This window comes from Natator depressus, chromosome 24 (assembly GCF_965152275.1).
Source record: "Natator depressus isolate rNatDep1 chromosome 24, rNatDep2.hap1, whole genome shotgun sequence".
Lineage (NCBI taxonomy): Eukaryota > Metazoa > Chordata > Testudines > Cheloniidae > Natator > Natator depressus.
Window position 1 is genome coordinate 10,828,678 of NC_134257.1, and position 24,862 is coordinate 10,853,539.

A 24,862-nucleotide genomic window follows, 5' to 3' on the forward strand; every position below is an offset into this window, starting at 1 on the left:
GCACTGGGGGCTTGGGGCGAGGGGGTCGCTTGGGGCGAGGGGGGCACTGGGGGGAGGGCATTAGGGGAGCAGGTTCGGGGTGGGGAGGTGATAGCGCCGCACAGGACCCCCCTTCCCCAGCCCGCTCCTGCCAGTTATCCGGGGAGGGGCCCTTTAAGGGGTGGAACTTCTAGGCCCCGCCCCACCGTTACGTCACCACTGACCCCGCCTACCACCACAGCTCACCTTTCCCAAGATGGCGGCAGCGGCGGCGGCGTCCCTGGCTGCTGGGCGGTGCTGAGGGACCCGCCGCCCCCGGGACGCAGCGCGCGGAGAGCGGGGCGCAGGTGCGGGCCGGGCGGGCGGACGAAGGGGGGAGGGGAGCGGAGCGTGTGGCAGGGCTGGGCCCTGACGCGCTTGGCCCAGCCCTGGGGGTGCCCGTTGCGTGTCAGGCCAGACCGGGCCCGGAGTGGGGCTGGTTGGGGCGGGGCAAGGGCCTCCCGGCAAGGCCCGGGGGCGGTCTGCGGGGTTGGGTGCTGCGGGGTCCGCTGCAAGCCGCCCAGCCCCGGCAGCGCGTCAGGCCAGGATGTTTAAAGCCCATGCTGGTTTGCCGGCGCCTGGGTGACCTGCGGAACTCCCTGCTACTGGACCTGAGGCGGACGCAGAAGTAGCTGGGGCTAGGAGGAGCCTGGATCTCTGTGAAGTGCTCTCCTGTCTGTAGTGGCACCTGCAGAGATGGTAATGACTGATGTCTTCAGGAAATCCGCTCTTTGCCATGGGAGCACAGAAGGGATCTCTTCTCTCTCTTCTCCCCACCCCCACCCCGTGTGGAGCCCTGCAGGATCGGCCCCTTGCATTACGGGGACAGGGCTACTTTCCACTGGTGTTGGTGCCAAATGCGATGAACTCAAGCTCCGATCTGATATGGCAGCTCATGCAATTACCTGTAAGACCAAATTTGGTTGAACTCATTTCTCTGTGCACGGGGTGCATTTTTGCCTCCTGGCTAATGGACTCTCCTGAGCACATGGAATGCTGCCAGACCAGCCAGTCTTATCTCTGTGCCCTGTGCCACCTGAGTGCTTAGAGAAGGAACTCCAGATCTGCTCTCGTAATAACATTGTTACAGACCCCGGTAACAGGAAGAGGGACAGGCCAGGAAAAGAGAAGGGCCATGAGTGCTTTAAGGGCTGGAGGGCCTAATGCCCATCAGAGGGGGCTGGGAGCACTGCCCCTTCTCCTGTCCCTAGAACAGACTCCAAGGAAGGGCGAGGGTGGCATGCATGGAATTTCATGTCATGTTCGTTTGTGACATGGCTTTTATTTCTTAAGTGCCCCAGGCAAACACTGGCTTTCCCTGGGGCTGGGCTTCAAACTTCCTTGGGCATCCTTGAGATCCTCAGCCAGAACTGTGGCTACAGAAGGCGCATTGTATTTGCACACAGGTCACGGCTCTAGGGTGTGTCAGTGGATGGAGCTGTCCACTGGTTCCAGTCACACTCCGATCTTGTGCCAGGCTGGTGGGCTGTGGGTGTTGGTGGCTGGCAGTGTGCAGCAGAGAAGATGGGGAAGATGTTAGAAGCATTGATTAGGCAGGGCTGGTGCGGGGGGGTGCATGAAGCATTCCTGGAATGCATTTCGGTGCCTTCGCTTTCCAACACCTGTGGCCTTTTGCCATGGACTCTGTAAAGCCTGCTGTGCGCCATGCCCTCGAACCTGGGCAGGTTTGCACCATGTCTGCTTTGTTACCCTGGCCCCAGCAATGAAACCCTGCTCTGTGCTTATCGGTGGTGAGAGAATCGATTGCAGCAGGTCTCCTTCATTTGTGCCCAGTGAGGTGTGAGCTGCAGCCTGAGCATGAGGCCCGGAGGTCTGGAGCATCGTGAGTTCTAGCTGTGCCCAGACTGTGATATCTGTGTCTCCGTACACGGCTGTTCAGTTCTTGATTCTGACTGGGGCCTTGGGCTGCTATTGACCATTAATATCCTTTAGGAGAGAGAATCCCGGCTTGCCTACGGACTCGCTGGGTGACTCCAGTCAAGTTTCTTCCCCACTCTGTGCCTTAGTTTCCCTGTCTGTGAAATGGGATAATACTTAGCTATGGTGCAGGGGGCCATGGAGAATTATTAATGCTTTGAAGGTGAAATTATACCACATCCGACTCCTTAACGACTGGGAGTTGCCTCGGTTCCCCCATGTTCCCAGTGAGAGAACTCTGCAGGGCTCTGATGTTCCAGCAGCAGGGTCTCCAGTTGACCCAGCAACTATTTGAATCCCAGGATCCTACTGACCAGAGTACAGTGGAATCATACAAGGATTCTTCTCCGTGGTCTGGCACATCTGCGGGAGAGATGTTGGTTTTAGTGTTTTTCCTGCTTAGCTGGGCTAAATTGGAATCTGCGAGAACATTCATCGTTCAGATGTATTGATTAGCAGTGAGACTGAACCCTCGTTTGCTGCTGCTGGGCCATGTTTTATTGAGAGCTCTCAAATTCTACAAACTGCACTGCATGCAGGCCGCAGCATTTTTTGACAGAGTCTATAATTATTTTTACCCAGCTCTCTCAGGAGCAAAAACAGGAGCAAATCCCTCCATTATCCAGCACCTCTCCCCTCGACGCCCTGTGGCGTGTTTGCTTTCTGGGTACTATAATTTAAACCTCAGGCGTTTCTGTCTGCAGAGACAGGTAGCCTTTGTGTTCAGCTCCATGCAGAGGGGAGATATGCTGAGCATTGCCAGAGACTCTTGCTTTGGAAAAAGGACTTGTTTTAGATTAAGGACAGTGTTTGCCTGCTCTTTGAGTGGGGGGCAAACTGCTGTGGCTGCAGTAGGAAAGACGCACCCAGCTGTGTGGGAGAAGCATGCCCGCTGGATCTTTCTGGGATGGAGATTGGTGCAAAAACTAAAAGCATCGACCCCCAGTTGATCCGAGAAGGCCTCAAAATTCACAACTCCGCAGAGGGGGACGGTGGCAGCTCCCTTTGCTATTCCTGGAGGTGGCAGCCTCATGAGCTTCTCTTTCTAGCCAGAAGTGCTAGAAACACAATCTTATATGAACTGAAAGCAGCAGTTTGTGAGGAGAGCCCATGTCCTCAGCCCAGGCAGCTTCCCGCTGGCTGTGGCGCTAGCTTTCGCCGTGCGGGTCTGTGCTCTGGAAGGAGAGATGTAGAAATCATGGCAGGAGGAGCAATGCTCCCACTAAGAGCTGGGCCATCTTCTGCCTTGCAATCTCCTGGGTTCCCACGTCCCCTGCCCTAGCCCCCAACATGCCAATGGGCCTGACCCGCCATGTGCTGTCTCCTGCAGCACCCCAACGCAGGATCGGACGTCACCCCGGCACGTTTCCAGCTTGATGCAGAGACTGAAGATCTCCTTACAGGGAGCAGATCAGTGATGTGACGGAGTGAGGGCAAAGGCAAGGCCAGCGGAACTCCTCAATGGAAACTCCCTTCTCTTCATTTTGCACCCAGCCCCCTCATAGGTCGTCCTTACAGGGTGCGGGACTCCATCCGGAGAAGCACGGATGCTGAAAAAGATTTGGGGGTTGTAGTGGATAATCAGCTGAACGTGAGTTCCCCTGCAGTGCTGCAGCCAAAGCGGCTAATGTGTTCCATGCATTGGCCGTATAAACAGGAATATAGGGTAGCAATAGAGAGGTTATTTTACCTTTGAATTTGTGCGACCTCTTGTGAAATACTCCATCCAGTTTTGTGCCCAGAATGTCGATAAATTATAGAGTTCAGAAAAGAGCCAAGAGAATGATTAAAGGATTAGAAAATATGCCTCTTAGGAGCTCAATCTAGTTAGCTTAACAAAGCGAAGGTTAAGGGGTGAGTTGATCACAGTCTGTAAGTACCTACATGGGGAATAAACATTTAGTAATGGGCTCTTCAATCTAACATGCTCCAATGGCTGGAAGTTGAAGCTAGACAAATTCAGACTGGTGGTAAGGTGTGACATTTAAGTGAGGGTAATTTGACCATTGGCCGTGGTGGATTCTCCATCACTGGCCATTTTTAAATCAAGATGGGATGTTTTTCTAGGTCTGCTCTAGTTGAAAGTAAATATTTTGGGGGAAGTTCTCTGGCCTGTATGATACAGGAGGTCAGACTAGATGAGAGTCCAGAGGAGAGGAACAAAAATGATAGAAGGTTCAGAAAACCTGATCCATGAGGAAAGGTTAAAGAAACTGGTTATGTTCAGTCTTGAGAAAAGAAGATTGAGGGGGGACCTGATGAGTCTTCAAATATGTTAATAGCTGTTACAAAGAAGACTCTGATCATTCTCCATGGCCACGCAAGGCAGGACAAGACGTAATGGGCTTAATCTGCAACAAGGGAGGTTTCGGTTAGATATTAGGAAAAACTTTTAACTCTCAGGAGAATTCAGCTCTGGAATCGGCTTCCAAGGGAGGTTGCAGAATCCTGGAGGTTTTTAAGAACAGGTTGGACAAACACCTGTCACGGATGGTCTAAGGTTACTTGGTCCTGCCTCCGCGCAGGGGGCTGGACTAGATGCCCTCTCGAGGTCCATTCCAGCCCAACATTTCTGTGATTCTGTGATGGCACTAATCCCTTCTGGCCTTGGAATCTGTGACTCCTCCAGGAGCTCAGCAGGGGCCACTTCTGGCTGCAGCAGAGAAGGCCAGACTTGGGTGCGGGTGTGAACGCTTTGTTTAGAGCTGGGGTGAGGTAGACAGGAGGAGTCACAGAGAAGGCTCTTGTGCCCAGAGCCCTGAGACACTGACAGGGCAGATGAGTGGTGCTAGATGAGCAGAGTCGGGTGGGAAGGGCAGTGGGGCTGCCTGATCCCAGCCCCTCGGGGTGCTGACAAGGAAGGTGGCCGGAGGGGGTTTTGAGTAGAATGAGGAACTGGTGGAAGTGTGAGAGTCTGGGCAGATGGGGCTGTTCCCCCTAAATACTTGCAAAGCAGGCAGGAGCTGGAGCCAGGACTTGGTCCCGGCGCAGAGTCACAGTAGAGAAAGGCCTGGAGGATGTGAGCAGAGGTGGAGCCAAGGCAGTCAGCTGTGCCATGCTGCAGGGCAGTAGGTGTCAGGGCAGACCTGGGGAAGGAAGATGCCACGGTACAGACAGGGGAGGTGAACGGAGGGGGTGCAGTTCCTGTGAGGAGAGGGATGGATCAGCCAGTCTGTCTCCTGCCAACGCAGAGCTGTTCCTTGCAAGCCATGAAGCTGCTCCACTGAGATAGGAGTGACTGATTCTGTGCCCCAGCCTGGTGCTAGAGGATGCAGCTGCAAGAGGGCCCAAGGGCTTTTGCTAATCCAGTGGCAATTCTCACTAGTCTGTCCCTGGCCAGATGCAGGCATATCTGTTGAACTTCCCTCCACTCTCTTTGCAGCTCTGAGTGGATATGGGATGCTTCACTCCCTCCCCTAAACTTCTGCTGCTTTATACCCCAGAGGTGGCTGCATCTCTCCGGGGGTGGGGGTGAGGAGCAGATTTTGGGTATCCCTTAGGCTGAAAGGTGCTGTCCCAGTGCCAGTGAGAGTTCGCAGAGTGCTTTGGGGGGAGATCGACTCTCCACTAGGGCCTGTAATTCTTCACTTAACGGCATTTGCCAGCTTGCTCCTGGGCTGGGAAGGGAGCAGGTTGTACTGCCCGCCCACTGCACAGGAGGTGGAGGACTTGGGCATGTTCATATCACAAGCTGATTTCTCCAGCTAAACCAGAGTCCTTATAGTTCTTTGCCAGCCTGTTCCCTACGGTCAGCCAGCTCTGCTGGGTGGAGGGGGTGAGGCCCCGGCACTGAAGGGAGTGTCTCCAGTAGAGACTCACACCCTGTGTGGGGGATGAGGCTGGCTGTGCTCTGCCCAGGGCTGCTGCCCAGGGCGGCCTGAAAGGGGCACCTCACCCAGTTAATGTGTGGATGTGTGTGTCTTGACAGCACCAGCTAGAGACGCCACCTGGCACTGCTTGCGGGGGAGGAGAGCTCTCTCCTGACATCATGATCCGGAGACTGCTGGACCGGCCCTGCACCTTGGCCCTGCTCATTGGCTTCCAGTTTGCCTTCATGGTGTACTTCTCCTTCGGTGGCTTCCGGAACCTGACCTCCATCTTCGGGCGTGACTTGAACCCCGTCTTTGACTACTCCCGCACTCGGGATGTATACACCAACCTGAGTCACCTCCTACCCCGGCCACCTCCAGGCAGCAGCCCCACGGGGTCTCTGCCCTACTGCCCTGAGCGCTCACCCTACCTCAGTAAGTTGTGCACTGGGTGTGGGGTCAGAGTGGGAGCCCTGCAGGGTGGTAGGGGATAGGGGGCTACAGGCAAGGAGTCCTGTGGGAGATTGGTGGGGCACCAGCGGGAAGCCTTCCAGGGGAGGCAGGGGGAATTGATGAGGCGCAGGCATGGAGCCCTGCAGGGGAGGCGGGGGGATCGGTGGGATGCAGACAGGGAGCCTTGAGGGCCCATGGAGTGGGGTTCACTCAGTCTTTCTGTAGCATCATTTGTCATGCACAAGCCAAACTGGCTTTCAGTCAAGTCTGTGGTTTTCCAGCAGGAATAATAACAAACAGGGTATTTTCCCTCACCCATCAGTGGGTGCAGGACAAGCTGTGGTGGGGAGCAAGTACCCCAGAGGCAAGGAGGGGGGAGGTGGGTTGCACCCTTGTAGGGCGGGACAGGGCTGAGCAGGGGGAATAGCCTGTGTCATGTCTCCAGAAGGTGTATTGGTTACTTGCTAGACAAGGCTCCTGCCCTCCAGGGGGCCTGCTTCTGGGGTCTCATAGCTGGGTCTCGCTGTGGGCTGAGGCTCTGCGAAAGGCAGCAGAGACGCCCTCTTGCTCATGTGGTTGAGGTTTGCCTCTGGCGCCCCCAGCAGTGGGACCCATGCACCACAGAGCTGCGGGGGCAATCGGCTCCTGACTCCAGATACTAGTGGGTGTCTCAGAGCACTTGCATATTTAAACATGGAGAGAGCTTTGGAGTCTTTGACTGTAGGTCGGGAAGGGAACCTTGCGCCAGTCCCAGGGGAAGGAAGCATGGGGCAGCCTGAGCCTGGTGGCATGCACCAGCCCCCTTGAGTTTGTTTTGCCTTAAATTTTATTCAGCTACAATTTTCTGTTGTAAAAGCTGGTGCTGTGGCTGTGATGTTGCCCGGTGGGGATAGCCCAGGTGGTGTTGCCCCCTCCAAATGGTGATGTGGGTGCTCTAAAAACCTAGGGATGAAGCAGAACTTGGCCACTGATGGATGGCGATTCTGTACCCATTGCATTCTGGGTAGGTCCATCATCCTGCCCATTTCTGCACACCCGGTATTCAGCTTGCAGGCAGTGTGGGACTCGCTACAGGCTGGGATCCATGATTTGCCAGGACACTGTCTGTGTTCGGAGGAGCAAGAAGTCTCTGGAGCTTGCCGTGTCAGATGCGGAGCCATTCTTGCCTCAGATGCTCCCCCTGGGCTTAAACCCGGGGCATACCGTCAGGCTAGTGCCCAAGAGTGCTCAGACCAGCCCACTGCCTACACCTCTGAGTGGTGAAAGGACTAGAGCATGCCTCTGCCCCAGCGGGGCTCCAGCTCCCATTGCCAGCAGCGCTGGGGGAGACAAGGGGTTGGTGGCTCTGGGGGGCAGCTGCCGTGTAGTCTGGACTTGCTGTGAGCCCAGTTCCAATGCCACGTGATGCCCTGCCGAGCTTGCTGCGGGAGCAGCAGCGGTGCTGGGCTAACAAGGCTGCTGTGTTGCTGGGAGGCCATGCATTGAGCGGCGGGCTCTGAAATGGGAAGTCTGGCTGTGCAGCTGGCGTGTGCTCACCTAGACATGCCCAAGCACCCATAACAGCAATCCTGGGACAGACCCTGCATGGGGAAGCAGGCTTGTAGGGGCCTCTGGGCATCCAGCGCCAGGTCAGGCTTGGGTAGGGGGCTGCATGTCAGCGGGGGTCTGTTCAGGGCTGCAGTGCATCAAACCCATCCAGGGAGCAGGACACCTAGTGGGAGAGGCCCAGGCCTGTGTTCCAGTCCTACCCCCTGCTCTGAGAACTCAGCTACGCTGCCAGCCAGGGAGCCGCTCCTCTGCAGGGAGCAGATGGAGGCCCAGGCTGCTTGTCCTGCTGTCTGTCCTACCTGACGATACCTTGTTGGGGCAGGAGCGGGGCCTCCTGGGTGATGTGAGTTCAGCTGCAGAGCTGAGCTAAGGGCTGCCGGGCCATGGGGAGGCTGAGCCTAAAGATGGGCTCCGGACTGGGTGGGAGCTCCAGCCTTGAGACCCCTCCATTGCCCTGCCCAGCAGGGACAGCTATGCCTGACCTCCTTGTGAGGGCCGATGGAGCCCAGCATGGTGAGCACTTGTCTCCTGGACGAGCTGTAACTGCAGGTCTGTTTGTCCTGCATGGCGCCACAGGGTTGTGCTGGGGTCCTTGGTTAGCGCAGTTCCCCTCTGTGCAGTGCTGTGCCCCGCCTGGACACTGGCCTCCTCCCCAGAGGTGCCTGCACAGAGCTTTGGGGCCATGGGCACTGTGGGAGCGGGAGGGACTCTGAATCCTCTGCAGTCCCCTGCTCTCAGCCCTGCCTGTGGCTCCGAACAATCCAGACTGGGCTCCCTTTGGTGTGAACGACCCCCCGGCAGCGCTGACTCAGGGCAGAGAGAGGCCAGGGCTGGAGAAATTGCAGACTCCTGTCCTCGCACAGCTGCTGTTGGAGGGAGCCATCAAGGAGCTTAGCTGCACCTCAGGTGCCCTGGCCGGAGCGCAGGCCAGCCCTGGAGGGGCAGAGCTGGCTGTTCAGGCCCATGGCCTGGCTGTCCGGTGAAGGATGAGCCTAAAGGGCAGTTGAGCACATGGCAGCCACTCACTCTTCAGAGCCTTGTTCCGCCCCCATGTGATGCCAGGCTCCTTCAGGTGTCACCCGTATGCCTGAGCCCAGCTAGCAGGGTTGGCTTGGGGAGCCGGCTGGGTGACTCTCCACACCTGTGCCTGCTGAGTGTGGTGGAGGAGGGGCACGCCTGTCCTTGAGAGCATGTGCGGGCTGCCTTAGCAATGGCCGAGTGGGGAGGGGTGGCAGCCATGAGAGCTGAGGGGTCCGAGGGCCAAGGCTGGCTGGGGGCGAGACAGGGACACCAGCAGAGGGGCTGTGTAGTGTGTATGGATGGGGATGCTGGTGCTGATGCGTCTCTGGGAGTGTGGCTGGGCATTGGGGCTGGAGGGTGGCTGGGCACCAGGGCTGGGGTGTGGTATGGGCCTCAGCTGGGTGGGCTCTGGGGCTGCGGACCCATGGCCAGTGTGATGGGCTGTGGGGGTGTCTCTGCTCCTGATGCCAGCAGTGCTCTTTCCCCTGCAGTTGGCCCCCTGACTGTGGGCTTCAGTCAGGTGCCGACGCTGAAGCAGATCGTGGAGAAGAACCCGGCGGTGAGGGAAGGGGGCAGATACCGGCCCGTGACCTGCGAGTCCCGTTCCCGTACCGCTGTGATCATCCCCCACCGCAACCGGGAGACACACCTGCGCCACCTGCTCTACTACCTGCACCCCTTCCTGCAGCGCCAGCAGCTGCAGTACGGCATCTACGTCATCCACCAGGTGGGTCTGCACTCGCCTGCCGCCAGGCAAGGGGCGCTGTACTAGGGATCCCCACTGGCCCAGGGTGGAGTTGGGGCCTCAAGGCACCTGACTGGGCTCCTGTCTGAGCTCTTTGCGCTGCCCTGCTGCAGGCTGGGAACTCCACCTTCAACCGGGCCAAGCTGCTGAACGTGGGGGTGAAGGAGGCTCTGAGGGACGAGGAGTGGGACTGCCTTTTCCTGCACGACGTCGACCTCATCCCCGAGAACGACCACAACCTGTACACCTGCGACCCCTGGAGCCCCAAGCACGTCTCCATCGCCATGAACAAGTTCGGCTACAGGTGAGCTGCCACATGCCATCCTCCCACAGGGCCTCCCGCCACCATGGCTGTCTGCTTGTCGCTGGGCACCATGGCACAGAATCTGTGTAAATCTGACTGAAAACAGTGGTCACAGCTCAGCATGGGGCAGGCGCTCCTCAGTCCTGCCCCCATGGCCCCCTGCTGGTCCACTCCTGGGTCATCCTGCCCCTGCTGGTCCACTCCTGGGACACTCTGCCAGGGCCCTGAGTCCTGCCCCCGCAGCCCCCTGCTGGTCCACACTTGGTTGCATGTCAGTTAATACCAGCTGTGCCAGTTGGCACCATGGTTTATCATTGCAGGTACACACCCTCACTGCCCGGTATCCAAGCCCCAGCCAGCCTGCCCAGAGCAGGGACTGAGCTCTGAGCTGGTTCCCTGAGGGAATCCTCAAAAAGAAAAGAAGGACTTGTGGCACCTTAGACATGAACACATTTATTAGCATAAACTTTTGTGAGCTACAGCTCACTTCATCGGATGCATGCAGTGGAAAATACAGTGGGGAGATTTATATACATAGAGAACATGAAACAGTGGGTGTTACCATACACGCTGTAACGAGAGTGATCAGGTAAGGTGAGCTATTACCAGCAGGAGAGCGGGGGTGGGGGGGAACCTTTTGTAGGGATAATCAAGGGAATCCTGGCACCCAGGGCCTGGCTGCTGGGGGTAGTCTCTGAGCCAGGATCCTTTCTCAAGCCGTCTCAGTCACCCTCCTCTTCTCTCCTCCAGCCTCCCGTATGCCCAGTACTTCGGCGGCGTGTCAGCGCTCACCCCAAATCAGTATCTGAAAATGAATGGTTTCCCCAATGAGTACTGGGGCTGGGGTGGGGAGGACGACGACATTGCCACCAGGTGAGAGTCACCTCAAGCACCTGCGCCCTGCTTCTCACCCCTCCTGCTCTGCTCGATGTGTAACTAGATCTGTCCCCACCCCGCTGCTTGCCTGGGGGTCTGTGCACTTCCTCCCCTGCCCAGACACAGGCCCAGGGCACGCATGGCTGGCCACACAGGTCCCTGGTGACAAGAGATGGAGCTATGGATGGAGCATCGGGGGCCAGGGAATCCCGGCTGCTCTGAGCCAAGCCATAGGTCAGGGGGAGCAGGACATGGCCCACACCCCCTGCTAGTACAGCTTGTCTCCAGGGGGCACTAACACGCTGTGGGGGGAGTTACAGGCCCAAGGGACGGGCATCAGGCACTGCCTGTCTGGCATCAGCAGCCTGGTGGCACATGCTGTCCTTTGGGATCAATCACATGGATCCCCTGTGCAGGAGGGAGGGGTATGACTGTGCCCCCCACCCCATTGGCTCAGTGGGGCATGCCAAGGTGGAGACTCTGCTCAACCCATCCTGCCTCTCTCCCCTGGCCTTAGGGTGCAGCCCCCAATCGCTGGCTCCCTGAGGATCTGCTCCACAGGGTGGGAGGTGTCTCTGCTGCCATTCGCCCCTTGGGCCTGGGGCAGCGTGCTGGGGCCAGCTGTCAGGCAGGGCCTGCATATGGCCAGGGCTGGGAGAGCTGGCCGCAAGGTGTTCGTGAGCCAGCAGGCCGAGCTGGTGAGGAGCTCGCTCGGGGACCTAGGCAGGCGCTCTGTTCTAGCTGTCGCCCCAGCATGGGCCTGGGCCAAGGGGCTGGCAGCAGCGTCTCTGGCCCTGGTGACAGCACTCAGGCAGCAGGTCCCTCTGGGGCACCCCACTTCCCAAGCTGGGCTCCCACAGAGGCTGAGCCACCTCCAGCTGAGTGTGTGGTGCTCCTCTGGCCCTGTCCCCGCTTCCCGCGGTCTGGGTCTCATTGTCAGCCCCTGTGGTCCATGGCTGTCTCTCCTTGGCCCTGATGCACCCCTTCCCGGCCATGGTCTGGGGTTGTCTCATTGACCCTCGTTTCTCTCCCATGCTCTGTGGGTTTGCTTCATTGGCCGCAGTGTGCTTCTCCCCCCCCTCCCCCCCACATTGTGTCTTATTGGCCCTGGTGCATCCCTGCCCCACCATGGTCTGTGGCTGTCTCTCATTGGCTCTGGTCATCTCCCCGTTCCTCCCCCCACTGTGTCTCGTTGGCCCTGGTGTTCCCCCTCCCTGTGGTTGTGGCTCCCTCTCACCATCTCTCTCTTCTCTCCACTCCTGGCTCTCGGGACTCTTTGCATGCTCATTTCTCACACAGTGCCATTGCCAGCCATGATCAGGTAGGCCCAGCGCAGCGGGAAGGAGGCGGGTCTGTAGCTGTAGCAGAGCTGGCGGGTTGAGGACGAAGTGACTGCCCTGTGCTCTGCTGAGCGGTTCCATGGCCTGCTGCCTGCACTGGTGCAGCTGGCTCCTGGGTGCCAAGGGGAGAGAACCTGCTCCTTGGTGGCAGGGCTCTCCCCACAGCAGGAATCGGGTGACTCCTGGCTGGTGCTGCACCTGCTGAAGCACAGCTCTCTCTGCTGTCCCAGGAGCTGATCCCTGGCTGCCTGGCCCCCAGTGTAGGGATCTAGCCCTGCAGCCTGCTGCACCATGCCATGGCAGCGAGCGGGGATGGATCCTGCAGCCCCTGCGCAGGGCGCCGCACTGAAGCGTATATGCTCCTGTTGTCTCCAGGGTGCGTCTGGCTGGCATGAAGATCTCGCGCCCCCCCGTATCGGTCGGCCACTACAAGATGGTGAAGCACAAAGGTGACCAGGGCAACGAGGAGAACCCGCACCGGTGAGTGTGCTGGGGCCCCGCCCTAGCAGGGAGTTCACACTGGCTAGGCCAATGGGGAGGCTCCCAGAGGGCGGGGGCTGGGCTGGGCAGAGCCCTCGTGCTGACTCTCCTCCCCACCCTGCAGGTTTGACCTGCTGATCCGGACGCAGAGGATGTGGACACAGGATGGCATGAACTCTCTCTCCTACACGCTGCTGGCCAAGGAGCTGCACCCTCTGTACACCAACATCACCGCTGACATCGGGACCAACCCCCGGGCGCTGAAGGGCAGGAAGGGGTCTGTGCCCGGCTTCGGGGGGCAGAAATACAAGACTGGGACCAACCATGAGTTCAGGCAGGAGATGCTGCGCAAAACACATCCTGCCAATCTCCCCTGGCCCATGGCAAACTGGGTGGAGCAGCCCCCACCCCTGCCCCAGAGGTCTGGACAGGATGCTGGCTGGGGAGCACCCACAGCCCCCTCCACACAGAGCAAGAGGCCTGGAGCCGCAGCAGGCCAGCTGGGGGGCAGGGAAGGGGCTGCATGGGCCAGCACCCAGAAGAAGGCCCAGGGGGGAGCTGTGGACAGCTCTGGGTCTCAGCGCGGAGCAGGAGCCCCTTGGCCCAGGGGAGCTGCTCAGGGCACCCAGCCGAGTCCCAGCATCCTTCCACAGAGCCCTGATGCATTGCAGCACAGCCAGGAGACCTTGGGCAAGGGGAAGCCTGAGTCTGGGGCAATGGATTTGGGTGGAGCTGAGAATGCGGAGAGCAGTGCCCCACAGGCCCTGGCACAAGGGCAGCTCCCCAAGGGCCCCCAGACACAGTGGGACAATCAGACCTTCCTGCAGAGCACCCTCTAACCAGAGGGCCCTGGACATCAGGCATGGGGTGGGGCAGCCACAGATTTGCTGTGTGAGCTGGGCCCTTCCCAGCTCCTCGAACAAACCCCATGGATCACAGTGAACTGGAGGCCCTGGCCCTGTGCTGCTCCCAAGTGCTAGGCTGGGCTGAGAGGCCTGGCACCCAGGAGCTCCTTCCCAGGCCAGGAGTGGACAAGTCTGCAGGGTGGGCCATGTGTGAGCTGAGCCCGGCAGGTCTTGGGCCTGTTCACAGTGGGACAGGGCCCATCAGCCAGCTTGCTCCTACTGCTGGCACCTTTGCAGCCTCAGCACAGGCTGTGGCTTGGTGTCCCCCAGCCTGGGCTGGGAGGCAGAGAAGGTTGGCCTATTGTTGGCTGTGTTAGCCCAGGGAACCATCCTGCTGGGGCAGTAGATGGGGGCAGAACCTGGTAGCACAGAGGGCAGTGGGTAATTTACAGAAAGGGGGCCAAGTGGGTTGTGCTGGTATCTGCTGCATCTTTGTAATGGGGCTCTAACCCATGGGTGTGGTTACAGTGGGTCCCACTGAGCCTCCTGGTTGGGTCCTGCAGGTGGAACAGCTGCAATCAGTTCTGGCATGCTGCTGGGGAGAAGCAGGTGCTTTGGTGCATGGGCACTAGCTGGCTCAGGGCCTGGGGCAGAGCTGAGCAGTAGTGCCCCCCCCCACCTGTGGGCTCTAGAATCCTGTTGCCATTGGAGTGTTCAATCCAAGTGCTGTTCACTGTAGTAGGCTCTTACAGAGCCCAGGAGCCCTGCCCCCCCCCCCCCCCTTGTGGTCATGTCCTCAGGGGAACTCCTTGAGCCTCAACCCTTCCCCTCCTGCTGGGCTCCTGAGGACAAGCTGAACCCAAATCCCTGTGCTGTAGGTGGGACAAGCTCATGTCTTCCCACCAGACTAGTGCCCCTTACCTAGCCTGACCTATGCTGGCTGTGAGGAGGGCCTAGAACTTCCTGTGCTGTACTGGAGAGAGCCTGCATCTGACCCGCCTGCCTGGGCCAATCATGAAGTGCAGCCAGGCCCCAGGCTGCTCATAGCACACACTGCTCTGTGTGGCTCTGGGCATTGTGTGGAGCTGGTGGCAGGGCCTTTGTCCCTGAATTGGGTGTTTGCAGTGTGCCCTGGCCAGGCTGCTGAGTGGGACACAGGGAGGAGGTTGGGCTCAGCTCTGACCCTTTTCCCTGGAGTTGTCAGCGCTTTGGTGCTGGATTTACACACCACATTGGTCTCCAGCTGCTGTGTTAATCCTCTGCAGGTGGGAGGCAGGCCCTGTACCCTGAGGGGAAGCACTCCTGGAGGTGGGCAGCACTGTGCTCTCCCATGGGAGGGTGGGGACAGGGAGACTTGCCTTCCTCCTTTCCTGGGGGCTAGTACTCACCTTGTGCCTGTCCCCTGCCCTGTCTGTGGCTGCTCTCAAGATGGGGAACTGCTAGCCTGTGCCTGGCTGCCCTGCTTGGGTATGTAGGAGCCAAGGCATTCAGCACCAGCAGCTTTCATTGTACCTAGCTGTGCCCTTGGCACACAGAGTCTGCTCAGGCTACAGCAGCCATGGCAGGGGCAGAGCTGGTCCTGCTGCTTGGAGCTGCAGGGAGAGGAACCCCCTGCCTGGGATTCCAGGTGGAGCTTTTCCCCTCCCCTGTGCTCTGGGCACTAGTGCCTGGCCAGCCCTAGCCCCAGTGGCAGCCTCCTGAGGGCCCATAAGCCCAGGGCACCTCCAGGCACAGAGGAGGCCAGCTGCTGCTGCTGCAGGCCCAGCTTATACCTGCTAAGAGGCCTCCAGGCAGCACCTTCCCCAGCACTGAACTCATTTTAAGGGAGGGGCGCTGAGTAGACTGCGCTTAGCATAAGCTGGGCAGGTCCCATCCCCTCACCCCAGAACAATTTGTGATGTAGGGAGCTACATCTAGCCCACCCCCATGACAGTTTAGAGAGCACAGGGGCTGATCCTCTAGCTGTTGACAATTTGCTGTGGTTATTTATTTAGGAACATGCTTGTCATGCCTGGCTGCCGCTGCACCATGCAGCATCTGAATAAAATGTTTGGTCCTACAGTGGCCCCCTTGCTCATCCCTTTGCACCACCCCCACCTCGGGGGGGAGGGGTGTCTCACAGCTCAGGGAGCCTGGCCCTGGAAATGGGGCTGGACGGACTTTCTCCACTTAGCTCCCTTGGCCTGGACAGAGCCCATAGAAACTGGCTGCCTGCCCACAGGCACCTCTCACAAGGGTGATGCTGCTTCTCCTGAGCTGTTTTGTACCTAGCAGTGTTCACCCCCTGCCTGCACCACCAGCTCTCAGTGCCAGGCGCTGCCCTTGTCCCAGCTCCCAGGCCCCTGCCTGCCCCCATCCCAGCATGCTGTAGTGAGGGGAGAATCAGCACAGAGCTGAGCTAACCCAGCTATGGGGGGTTTATTAGTCAATGACAGAGCTTGAGGTTGTGGAGGGGTCACAGCCAATCTCCCCCCCCCCCCCCCCCCAACCACCTCCCCCATAAATTACACCAGCCAGGGAGGGGCTTGGCCACGTGCTGGTTGGGTGGGAGCCTTGGGGGTGGGGAAGGAAGGGCCATGGTGAGACAAGCCAGCCCAGCCCCTCCCTTGGGCTGGTACCTGAACACTGCCGGGAAGAACTCAGGCTGCAGCCTACAGCTGCTAAGAGTCAGCGCCCCAGCCTTCACACTCACTTTCTCACTGCTTCTGGTGGTGACCCTCTATTGCAAGGGGGCCCCCAGCAGGACACCCCAGCCCCACCCACCTTAGGCAGGAATCCAGCCCTCAGGAGGCAGCCTCTCCTCATACTGAGAGCCCGTTGTCTGGCCAGGGGCTCCACTCGAAGCAGAGTTAGTGTAAGTGGTGGGTGCCTGGTGGCAGATCACTGGGCCTGGTCCAGGAGCCGGGTGACCGCCATCTTGGCACTGTAGATACAGTCGTTCACAGAGACACCCTGGTAGGAGGCCCCGATCAGGCTCAGTGGCAGTCCTTCCCGCTCCAGGTAACGGCTGATGGTCTCTGCCGGGGGGACAGAGGGAGTAAGGCAAGAGGGGTCTCCACCACCCCCAGCACATGGGCTGGAGCTGTGCTCCCCTGGCTGTGCGTCCTATTCCCCAGCCCAGGACCACACCCCCAGGCTTGACTACTGCAGAGGGGACAGCTCCCTCCAGCCAGCAAGGGGCTGCCTGATGCCATAGATGTGAGAGGGCAGCCAAGGGCTCTGCCAGCCTTACCTGTCCTCTGCCAGTGGCCGAGCGTGTACTGGGGGATGCAGGCCTGTGGAAGGACCAGAGACAAGGGTGAGGGCTGATTTGGCCCATACAGTTCCTAGTGCTAGCCACCCAGACCCCACCTACCTTGAGCACCTTGACAATTGTGCAGGAGGGCTCGGCTGCCAGGCCCAGGTGTGCCCTCACTGCCTCCTTGGCACGGCTCAGCAGCCTTGCCTCTGGCACCATCTCTGGGTCCCCAAAGCCCTCTTCAAACCACGCACCTCCCAGCATCACCTGCAGGTAGTAAAACAACCACTCAGGAGGGGAGCAGGAACTCAGCTGGGGGCCAAGAGGCCTCCCCTGAATTGGGGTGGAGAGGGGTAACTGCTCCAGAAAGCTGCCCCCCCCCCCGACCCTAATCAGGGCCCCAGAGTGCCAGGCCTGGCCCCAAACTAGGAACCCCTGCCCCACCCTGAAGGCATGGCTGAGCTGGTGCCAGACCAGGCCAACCTTCAGCCCATGGGAGGAGCCAGCAGGATACTGGGGCTCCTGGGCCAGATCCCACAGCTGTCTGCCCTGTGCTGTGGTGGAACCAGGCCCCTTAGCATAGGCCCCGACCCCATGGATACTCTGGGGCTAGAGCACCCACCGGGGGGCTCCACCAATCAGCTCCTCCCCCTCCCTCCCAGAACCTCCTGCCTGCCACTGAACAGCTCAGCAGTGGGCAGGGGTGGGGCCTTGGGGAAGGAGTGGAGTGGGTGTTAAGCACCACCCAGGGAAGTCAGAAAGTCAGCACCTTTGCACCCTGTGACCAGGGCTCAGGCTGCCAGGGCCCACGGCTGGACTTGTGCACATTCACCCCAGGCTCCTCTGCCACCAGCACGCCTCCCTGGTGGGAGCAGGGTGGTGTGCTCACCGTGAGCCGGACAGAAGGACCACCGGTGCCATTCTGCTCCGGGAAGGCGACCGAGTCGTAGACGATGCCCAGCAGGGAGCGATCTTCGAATGAAGGGACCAGGTGCCCGAACCCCTGGGACAGAGACAAGGAGACACCTATTACCCCTCGGGGCCTGCCTCACTTCCCCCTGGAAGACTGTAGCTGGATGGACAGATGGGTGGACACCCTGCCCCCACCCCCAGCTCTGGGAGCCAGCTCTGCACTCAACTTGCTGGCAGCTCCCCACAGCCCCTGCCCCACAGTCCCCTGCCGCTCCCAGAATGGGATAGGGCGCCCATGACATGCGGCCAGGGCTGTAGTCCTGAGGCGTTCTCCCTTCCTGCTCAGATAATGCTGGGTGCCCAGGGACAGGACAGGGGCATACTGGGGGCTGCAGTGGTTTATGGTGGCAGGCAGGGGCACCCCAGTCTCACCGTGATGGGCAGCGTGGCACCGTTGTACTGCAGGTTCACCACACCCACCGACACGGCCTCGATGCCGCGCAGCTCCTGGGCCAACGGCTCGGCCCAGCTGGGGAGCAGCACCGCTAGAGCTGGAAACAGAGACACCTCAGGACAGAGCAGCTGGGGGTCCACACCCCTCTCCCCCCTGCACAGAGCTGGAACGCCTGCTCCAAGCCACAGCCAGGGAGAAAACCCAGGAGTCTGCTACTCTCCCGACTAGCCCACACTCCTGCACAGAGGGGAGGATTCCTGGAGTGGGAGGCAGCGCCCAGCCACCAACAGGGGCTCAGACCCATGCAGGGTCTTGCTGGACAAACAGAGACTGGGTCCCAACCCCCACCGTTCTGAGTGCCTAGATGGCTCCACACCAGGCATGAATACCCATCAAAGCAGAGGGGCTACCCTCAGCACAGGCACCACCCCTACCTCTGGCCGGGATGGCACTGATCACATGGTCTGCTCTCACGCTGCCATCCTCCAGGGTGATCTAGATGGGAAAAGCACAAAGCAGAGACCTCAGCCCACCTGCTGGTAAGCCTGGGCCTACACCCCTGCCCCACAGAGCAGAGAGGTGACTCACCCAAGCTGGAATAGAACCCAGGAGTCCTGGCTCCCACCTCCCCTGCTCTGACCACCAGACCCCACTCCCCTCCCAGAGCTGCGAACAGAACCCAGGAGTTCTGGCTTCCAACTCCCTTGCTGTGACCACTCATGTTCACACCTGAATGGGACAACGGTGAAGTGGTTGACCAGACAGTGCAGCAAGTGGCGGTTCAGTTTCAGTTTAAACCTTTGGAGCCCAGCTCCCCTCCCCTCCATGTCCCAGCAGAGCCCTGGGCACTCAGAAGGGGTGCAAGAGGACGCATCCTGCTGCCTCCCACCTGCCAGCACTCAGCTGCCGTTCTCTCCAGACGCTGCAAACGGGCATGGCAGTGCATTTCCACCCCATGCCGTCTGAGGAAGTCCTGCAGGGCCTCGGGCAGTGTCTCCATGCCACCACGCAGCGACCACTGGCTCCAGCGCTCATCACGGGCCCTGCGGCTCAGTGCTGAGTCCAGGGCGGGGCCCTTCCCTAGGAGCAGAGAGCAGGCTAGAAACCCATCCACATGCAAGTCTCCCGGAACCTGCCAGTCTCCCAGCTGCCCTGACCCAACTGCCACCAAGGGGAAGGGCCCCCAGAGATCAGAGCTGGCCCTGGGAGCTCCAGGGAGGAAGCTGCACAGCTAGCCAGTGATGGAGCAGGTCCCGAGTCATGCGCATGCTCCTGTCCCTGTGGAAAGCCTTTCTGTATCACGCTCTTTTAGAGCGCAGGTGCAGCCTATCCCCTGGCCCAGCGGCTCCGTCACCCCCAGAACCCCTTTGTGGGAGGCTGCGCGGCCGACTCTCACCTCCACCCAGGGCCATCCCCAGGATGACGGAGCGCCGCCTCCGCTCGGCCTCAAACAGCGCAGGAAAGCAGGAGCGCACGCTCAGGGCCCGGCAGTCTCCAGCAAACACCCCCCGGCACAGGCTGTCGATGGCGATGTCGGCCAGCTAGGAAGCCAAGGGGAGAGGATCAGCCAGGCCCTACCTCAGCACTAACGCTGCTGGGCGTAGGGTCCTGCCCCTGCCCCAGCCCCACCCGCTGGGCACAGCCAAGAGAAGTGATCTTCCCAGTGGGGCTCTGGGTGAGCTGAAGAGCCAGTGAGGGCAGTTCTTGCATGCCCCAGGGGGCAGCTGTGTGAAGGGGCAGAGACTACCCTGGACTGAAGTGCTGCTCTCCATCCTGCCAGCTGGCTCCACAAACCCTGGAGCGACCAGAGACAACCCCGGGTCCACTGCCCTTCCCCCTCCCACCAGGGCTGGGCAGACGAGGCTGCCAAAAAGCCCACAGAGCCCCTGCACCAAGCCAGGCTCACTACCCCTCAGCAGACAGCAGAGAGACTGGAGAGGCCAGCCCCAGACCTGCAGTCAGACCATGCCCACCCCACGGGGGGGGGGACGGGGGGACACACCCCACTGGCCACAGCAGGTTTCTCTCACAATCGAGCATGGGGCAGAAGCCTCCTGCTCTGCCGTTCGTGCTGGTTGAAGCAGTCCCTCTCTCCATTCATGGGATTCCCAGCAGGTTCCTTCTCCCCGGTCGCTCAATGGTGCTCTGACCCCCCAGCCCTGCTGGCAGCCTGTTCACCCCTCACCTCCTCTAGCACCTTCCCACCCTCAGGCTCCAGAGCACTGTGGCAACTAGGCTCCCCACCACCAGGATGTCAGGCATGATCAGATGGGGAAACTGAGTCACAGAGCAAGGAAGGGCCATGCCTTGAGTCACACAGTGTGTCTGTGGCAGAGCTGGGAATAGAACCCAGGAGCCCTGACTTCCAGTCTCTCCTGCTTCGCCACCAGGGCCTGTCCCATTGAGATACCAACAGAGAAACCCGTCATGGCAATGCAGCCCCCTCTGGGGCAGGAAGTGGCAGCTGTTCCACTGCACAGCGACACCGCCTGGCAGTTTGGAATGGGAAATGCAAAATCCTGCATGTGTCTGCCAGTGCTCAGGACACTAGGAAAGCCTGGCAGAATGGCCCCAGGACACCTGGGTTCACACCTTGGCTCTTATTGAAATTGCCTTGGGTCTCCAGTGGCCCTGAGCAGCACAGATCACAGGCTGCCTGGGGCCCATCTGGGAGGGTCACGCCTGGCTCCCTTCCCTCACCCGCTGCAGGATGAAGATAAGCAGAGCTGCTGCTGCCACACCCGGGGCCCCAGCTCCAGCTCCTCCCCTGCACTAAATCTCTCTCAGTGCCCAGCACACAAAGCTGCCTCCCCCATTCCATGGGGCTCCCTGCCCTGTGCACACACCCATCCTGGGCTCCCCTCCCTGCACAGGCTGGGCTCATACCTCCTTTCCAAAGCGGCGGCTCACAAAGCTGTGGATGGTCTCATCCACCTGGGTGCCCCGGGGGGCAGCCAGCTCATGCAGTCCACTCCAGAGTAGGGGCCTGGTGAAGGGTGGCACCGTCCGCAGAACACCGCTGCCAACACACACAGAGGGGTTACCAAGCTAGGGCATGGCGGGCAAAGTGAACAGAGGTAGTGCAGCTGGGAACCTTCCCTGTCCCCACCCCCCAGCACAGTCACTAGCTGCTGGGATTGAGGGGAAGAGTCAGCTCTCCAACACAGTGGCTGGACAGGCCCATGGGCAGGGACACCTGCAGCAGCCACGGGACACGTACCCAATGCTGGATGGCAGCCTATGCAGCGCCCCGCTCACATAGAGGTAGCGGTTCTTGGAAGCCGGGTGGTCGCCGGGCACCGGAAGCACGTCTGCATCCAGGCCAAGTTCAGAGACCTAGGGAGAGACAAGCAGGCCAGACGCAGACTGCCTCGCGTTACTGGGTATTAGGGCAGCACCAAGAGGCCATGACCAAAATCGGGGGCCCCTGCTGCCCCACATACTCCCTACTCCTAGCTGAGATCAGGGGGATCCTTGTCATGCCAGAACCTCCGGCCCTGACTGAGATGGGGCGGGACAGACTAAAATCAGCAGGCTCTGCCCAACTGCACACAGCTATTTCACTGACTCCACCCAAACCGCCCCAGAGCTGCTAGACGTTCCCACCCTTTGACCGTGCCTCATGGGTTCTTCTAAGTCATTGCCTGCCCTCCCCCAGCTCTGTAGTGTGCTGGCATGTCTGCTTCCTCGCCAAGCCCATTCCAGCCAGGGGATGAGTACCACCAGCCCTTCAGCAGGGGTAGACGCAGCTACTGGAATCAAGAGCACCCAGCTGTTACTGTCTTGCTGGCATGCAAGCGATTGCAAGGTCCCAGAAGCCATGAGGAGGCAGCTCTGGGGCCTGTCCCTGCATGGGGGCTCCCATGATCTTAGGAGATCAGCCCAGCTGGACAGATCCCACCTGGTTGCAGAGCCAATACTCCATGTCCCCCACCTCATCCCCCAGCTGCACCCTGCCCCCCTCCCCCATCCTGCAGGCTCTGCCCACCTACCATGAGCAGAGTGTTCTTTCCCACGCTCCCAGCAGGTCGGATCCCCCTGGGGCCATGCTCAAATACGGCCCCGTCCTCAGTTCGAGTGGAATGGAGCCAGCCCCCCAGGCGGCCACTGCCCTCCAGCAGGATTATCTGCGGGAGGGAGGAGCCCATCAGGGAAGCACTGCAGTGGCCCCAGCTCTCACAGGAGAAGGTGCCAGGAGGCACCTGTTACTTAGCCAGCTCCCCAGAACACCAAGGCTGCCAGTACACACGGCCCTAACTGCCCTGGAGCCCAGCCCAATCCAGCCTCCACTGAGCCCCAGCTGTAGCCTGTGGAGGCCATTTGCCTGAATGAAGCATCACGGTCAGCACTGGACTGCACCATCTCCCTACTGGTGTCCCAGCATTGCAGAGCCTGGCACCAAGAAGTGGGGGGACCTGCCCCACAGCCAAGTGGCTGAGCCTCACAGAAGGGACCAAGGGCCACCCACAAGCCTGAATTCCAGGCAGGGCAATGCCCTAGCTGGGTGGGGCAGCTGTGATCATAGGGTCATTGGATGCTGCGCAAGCCAGCCCCACAGCCAAGTACCATTTACCCCCCACTGGCACTTCCAGCACAGAGGCCAAGGGCTGGAAGGCTGTAGGGAAGGAGCTCCTCTCTGCCCCAGAAAGCAGGGCAGCCCTGGCGCTGTCCATGGTTTCCACAGAAAGACCTCAGTTGGTCTCCAGAGCTGTGGGGCAGCCCCATGATCAGCGTCCCACCGCCTTAACACCCCACACAGGCAGCCCCTGGGGATGCTGCCCCAGGAGGTCTCACCTTGGGAGCATTGGGGCTCCTGGCCAGCTGGTAGCAGGCGGTGAGGCCACTGATCCCACCACCAACAACTGCCACCGTCCTCTGCATCCAGCAGCCTGGGGGAGAAGAGAGGAGAGGGGTAGGCCGTGCCCTCACACAGGATCAGCTGCTCCCCCTGAACCTGGGGTCTCTGGGGCTAGACCCCACCCAGGGAGCCAGCAACGTGGGACAGAGCTGCACCTAGGACAGGACTCATAACATGCGTGGCACTGCCACCAGCCTCAGCCCCCCGCCCCCACCACCCCAACCACTCCCAGCCTCAGCCCCCCGCCCCAGCCCCCCGCCCCCACCACCCCAACCACTCCCAGCCTCAGCCCCCACCACCCCAACCACTCCCAGCCTCAGCCCCCCGCCCCAGCCCCCACCACCCCCAACCACCCCCAGCCTCAGCCCCCCGCCCCAGCCCCCACCACCCCAACCACTCCCAGCCTCAGCCCCCCGCCCCCACCACCCCCAGCCTCAGCCTCCCGCCCCCCAACCGCCCCCCCACCCATCCCCAGCCCCAACCGCCATCAACCCCAGCCCCCACCACTCCCCGCCTCAGTCCCCCACCCCCAACCCTCAGCCTCCCGCCCCCCACCCTAACCAGCCCCAACCCCAACTGCTCCCAGCCCCCCCAAACACCCCCACCCTCAGCCCCCCACCCCAACCGTTCCCCCAACCTCAGCCCCCCTTCGCGTCCCGACCGCCCGGCCACTCTCACCCTCGCAGCAAAAATGCGCCCTCGCCGCCGCGGCCAGGATTGGTACGGATGGGGGCGGGAATAACGAACTACGGACCAATCAGACAGCAGACTGTCCTGTGCAGCATCAACAAGGTCGACCCCGCCCCTGTGACGGCTGGGCGGGGTAAGGCGGCCGAGCGGGGCCACGCTGAGCCCGACAGGCGGGGCGGGGTGGGGTTTAGGGGCACCGTTTGGTCCAGTGACCCCGCCCCAATGCCCGCCTTCACCCTCCCAGTACCGCCCCTCCCAATACCCCTCATCCCTGTATCACCCCCCCACTGCCCCAGTACTGCCCCTCCAGCCCCCCATACCCCCTCTCAGCCCCATATCATTCCCCCACTGCCCCCAGTACCGCCCCTCCCAATACCCCCCCGCCCCGTATCCCCCCCACTGCCCCAGTACTGCCCCTCCAGCCCCCCATACCCCCTCTCAGCCCCATATCACTCTCCCACTGCCCCCAGTACCGCCCCTCCCAATACCCCTCATCCCCGTATCCCCCCCACTGCCCCAGTACTGCCCCTCCAGCCCCCCATACCCCCTCTCAGCCCCATATCACTCCCCCACTGCCCCCAGTACCGCCCCTCCCAATACCCCCCCGCCCCGTATCCCCCCCACTGCCCCAGTACTGCCCCTCCAGCCCCCCATACCCCCTCTCAGCCCCATATCACTCTCCCACTGCCCCCAGTACCGCCCCTCCCAATACCCCTCATCCCCGTATCCCCCCCACTGCCCCAGTACTGCCCCTCCAGCCCCCCATACCCCCTCTCAGCCCCATATCACTCCCCCACTGCCCCCAGTACCGCCCCTCCCAATACCCCCCCGCCCCGTATCCCCCCCACTGCCCCAGTACTGCCCCCCCAGCCCGCCATACCCCCTCTCAGCCCCATATCACTCACCCACTGCCCCCAGTACCGCCCCTCCCAATACCCCTCATCCCCGTATCCCCCCCACTGCCCCAGTACTGCCCCTCCAGCCCCCCATACCCCCTCTCAGCCCCATATCACTCCCCCACTGCCCCCAGTACCGCCCCTCCCAATACCCCCCCGCCCCGTATCCCCCCCACTGCCCCAGTACTGCCCCTCCAGCCCCCCATACCCCCTCTCAGCCCCATATCACTCTCCCACTGCCCCCAGTACCGCCCCTCCCAATACCCCTCATCCCCGTATCCCCCCCACTGCCCCAGTACTGCCCCTCCAGCCCCCCATACCCCCTCTCAGCCCCATATCACTCCCCCACTGCCCCCAGTACCGCCCCTCCCAATACCCCCCGCCCCGTATCCCCCCCACTGCCCCAGTACTGCCCCCCCAGCCCGCCATACCCCCTCT

The 24,862-nt window shown here is 60.8% G+C and overlaps 2 protein-coding genes across 6 annotated transcripts; one reads left to right on the forward strand and one right to left on the reverse strand.

Moving 5' to 3' along the window:
- Window positions 1-216: 216 nt before the first annotated feature.
- On the forward strand, window positions 217-14,116 carry B4GALT3 (beta-1,4-galactosyltransferase 3). 3 transcript variants are annotated; one of them, XM_074938975.1, is made up of 7 exons: window positions 217-326; window positions 5,885-6,200; window positions 9,278-9,513; window positions 9,645-9,835; window positions 10,586-10,708; window positions 12,427-12,531; window positions 12,656-14,116. In XM_074938975.1, the coding sequence occupies exons 2-7, from the start codon at window positions 5,945-5,947 to the stop codon at window positions 13,368-13,370; spliced, it is 1,626 nt and encodes a 541-aa protein (XP_074795076.1). In that variant the 5' UTR covers window positions 217-326; window positions 5,885-5,944; the 3' UTR covers window positions 13,371-14,116. The 3 variants fall into 3 exon arrangements, with proteins under 3 accessions (XP_074795076.1, XP_074795078.1, XP_074795077.1); XM_074938977.1 differs by lacking the exon at window positions 217-326 and adding an exon at window positions 3,375-3,395; XM_074938976.1 differs by lacking the exon at window positions 217-326 and adding an exon at window positions 3,412-3,547.
- On the reverse strand, window positions 10,335-23,559 carry PPOX (protoporphyrinogen oxidase). 3 transcript variants are annotated; one of them, XM_074938979.1, is made up of 15 exons: window positions 23,517-23,558; window positions 22,775-22,869; window positions 21,973-22,107; window positions 21,201-21,316; window positions 20,867-20,999; window positions 19,377-19,521; window positions 18,870-19,060; window positions 18,415-18,475; window positions 17,959-18,077; window positions 17,504-17,617; window positions 16,732-16,881; window positions 16,609-16,651; window positions 16,140-16,393; window positions 11,949-12,477; window positions 10,335-10,640 (listed from the first exon to the last, which is right to left on the reverse strand). In XM_074938979.1, the coding sequence occupies exons 2-13, from the start codon at window positions 22,859-22,861 to the stop codon at window positions 16,257-16,259; spliced, it is 1,431 nt and encodes a 476-aa protein (XP_074795080.1). In that variant the 5' UTR covers window positions 22,862-22,869; window positions 23,517-23,558; the 3' UTR covers window positions 10,335-10,640; window positions 11,949-12,477; window positions 16,140-16,256. The 3 variants fall into 3 exon arrangements, with proteins under 3 accessions (XP_074795080.1, XP_074795081.1, XP_074795082.1); XM_074938980.1 differs by lacking the exon at window positions 11,949-12,477; XM_074938981.1 differs by lacking the exons at window positions 11,949-12,477; window positions 16,140-16,393 and having other exon boundaries at window positions 23,517-23,559.
- Between the last annotated feature and the right edge of the window lie 1,303 nt (window positions 23,560-24,862).

What these genes read in the sequence shown, in the direction of transcription:
- B4GALT3 (XM_074938975.1), top strand. Translation starts at nt 5,945, where the DNA reads ATGATCCGGAGACTGCTGGACCGGCCCTGCACCTTGGCCCTGCTCATT. An exon ending in GACGACGACATTGCCACCAG is followed by an intron (nt 10,709 to 12,426) that starts GTGAGAGTCACC and finishes TGTTGTCTCCAG; the next exon opens with GGTGCGTCTGGCTGGCATGA. An exon ending in AACGAGGAGAACCCGCACCG is followed by an intron (nt 12,532 to 12,655) that starts GTGAGTGTGCTG and finishes CCCACCCTGCAG; the next exon opens with GTTTGACCTGCTGATCCGGA.
- PPOX (XM_074938980.1), bottom strand. Translation starts at nt 22,861, where the DNA reads ATGCAGAGGACGGTGGCAGTTGTTGGTGGTGGGATCAGTGGCCTCACC. An exon ending in CAGTGCCATCCCGGCCAGAG is followed by an intron (nt 18,078 to 18,414) that starts GTAGGGGTGGTG and finishes CTCTGTTTCCAG; the next exon opens with CTCTAGCGGTGCTGCTCCCC. An exon ending in GTCCTTCTGTCCGGCTCACG is followed by an intron (nt 16,882 to 17,503) that starts GTGAGCACACCA and finishes TACTACCTGCAG; the next exon opens with GTGATGCTGGGAGGTGCGTG.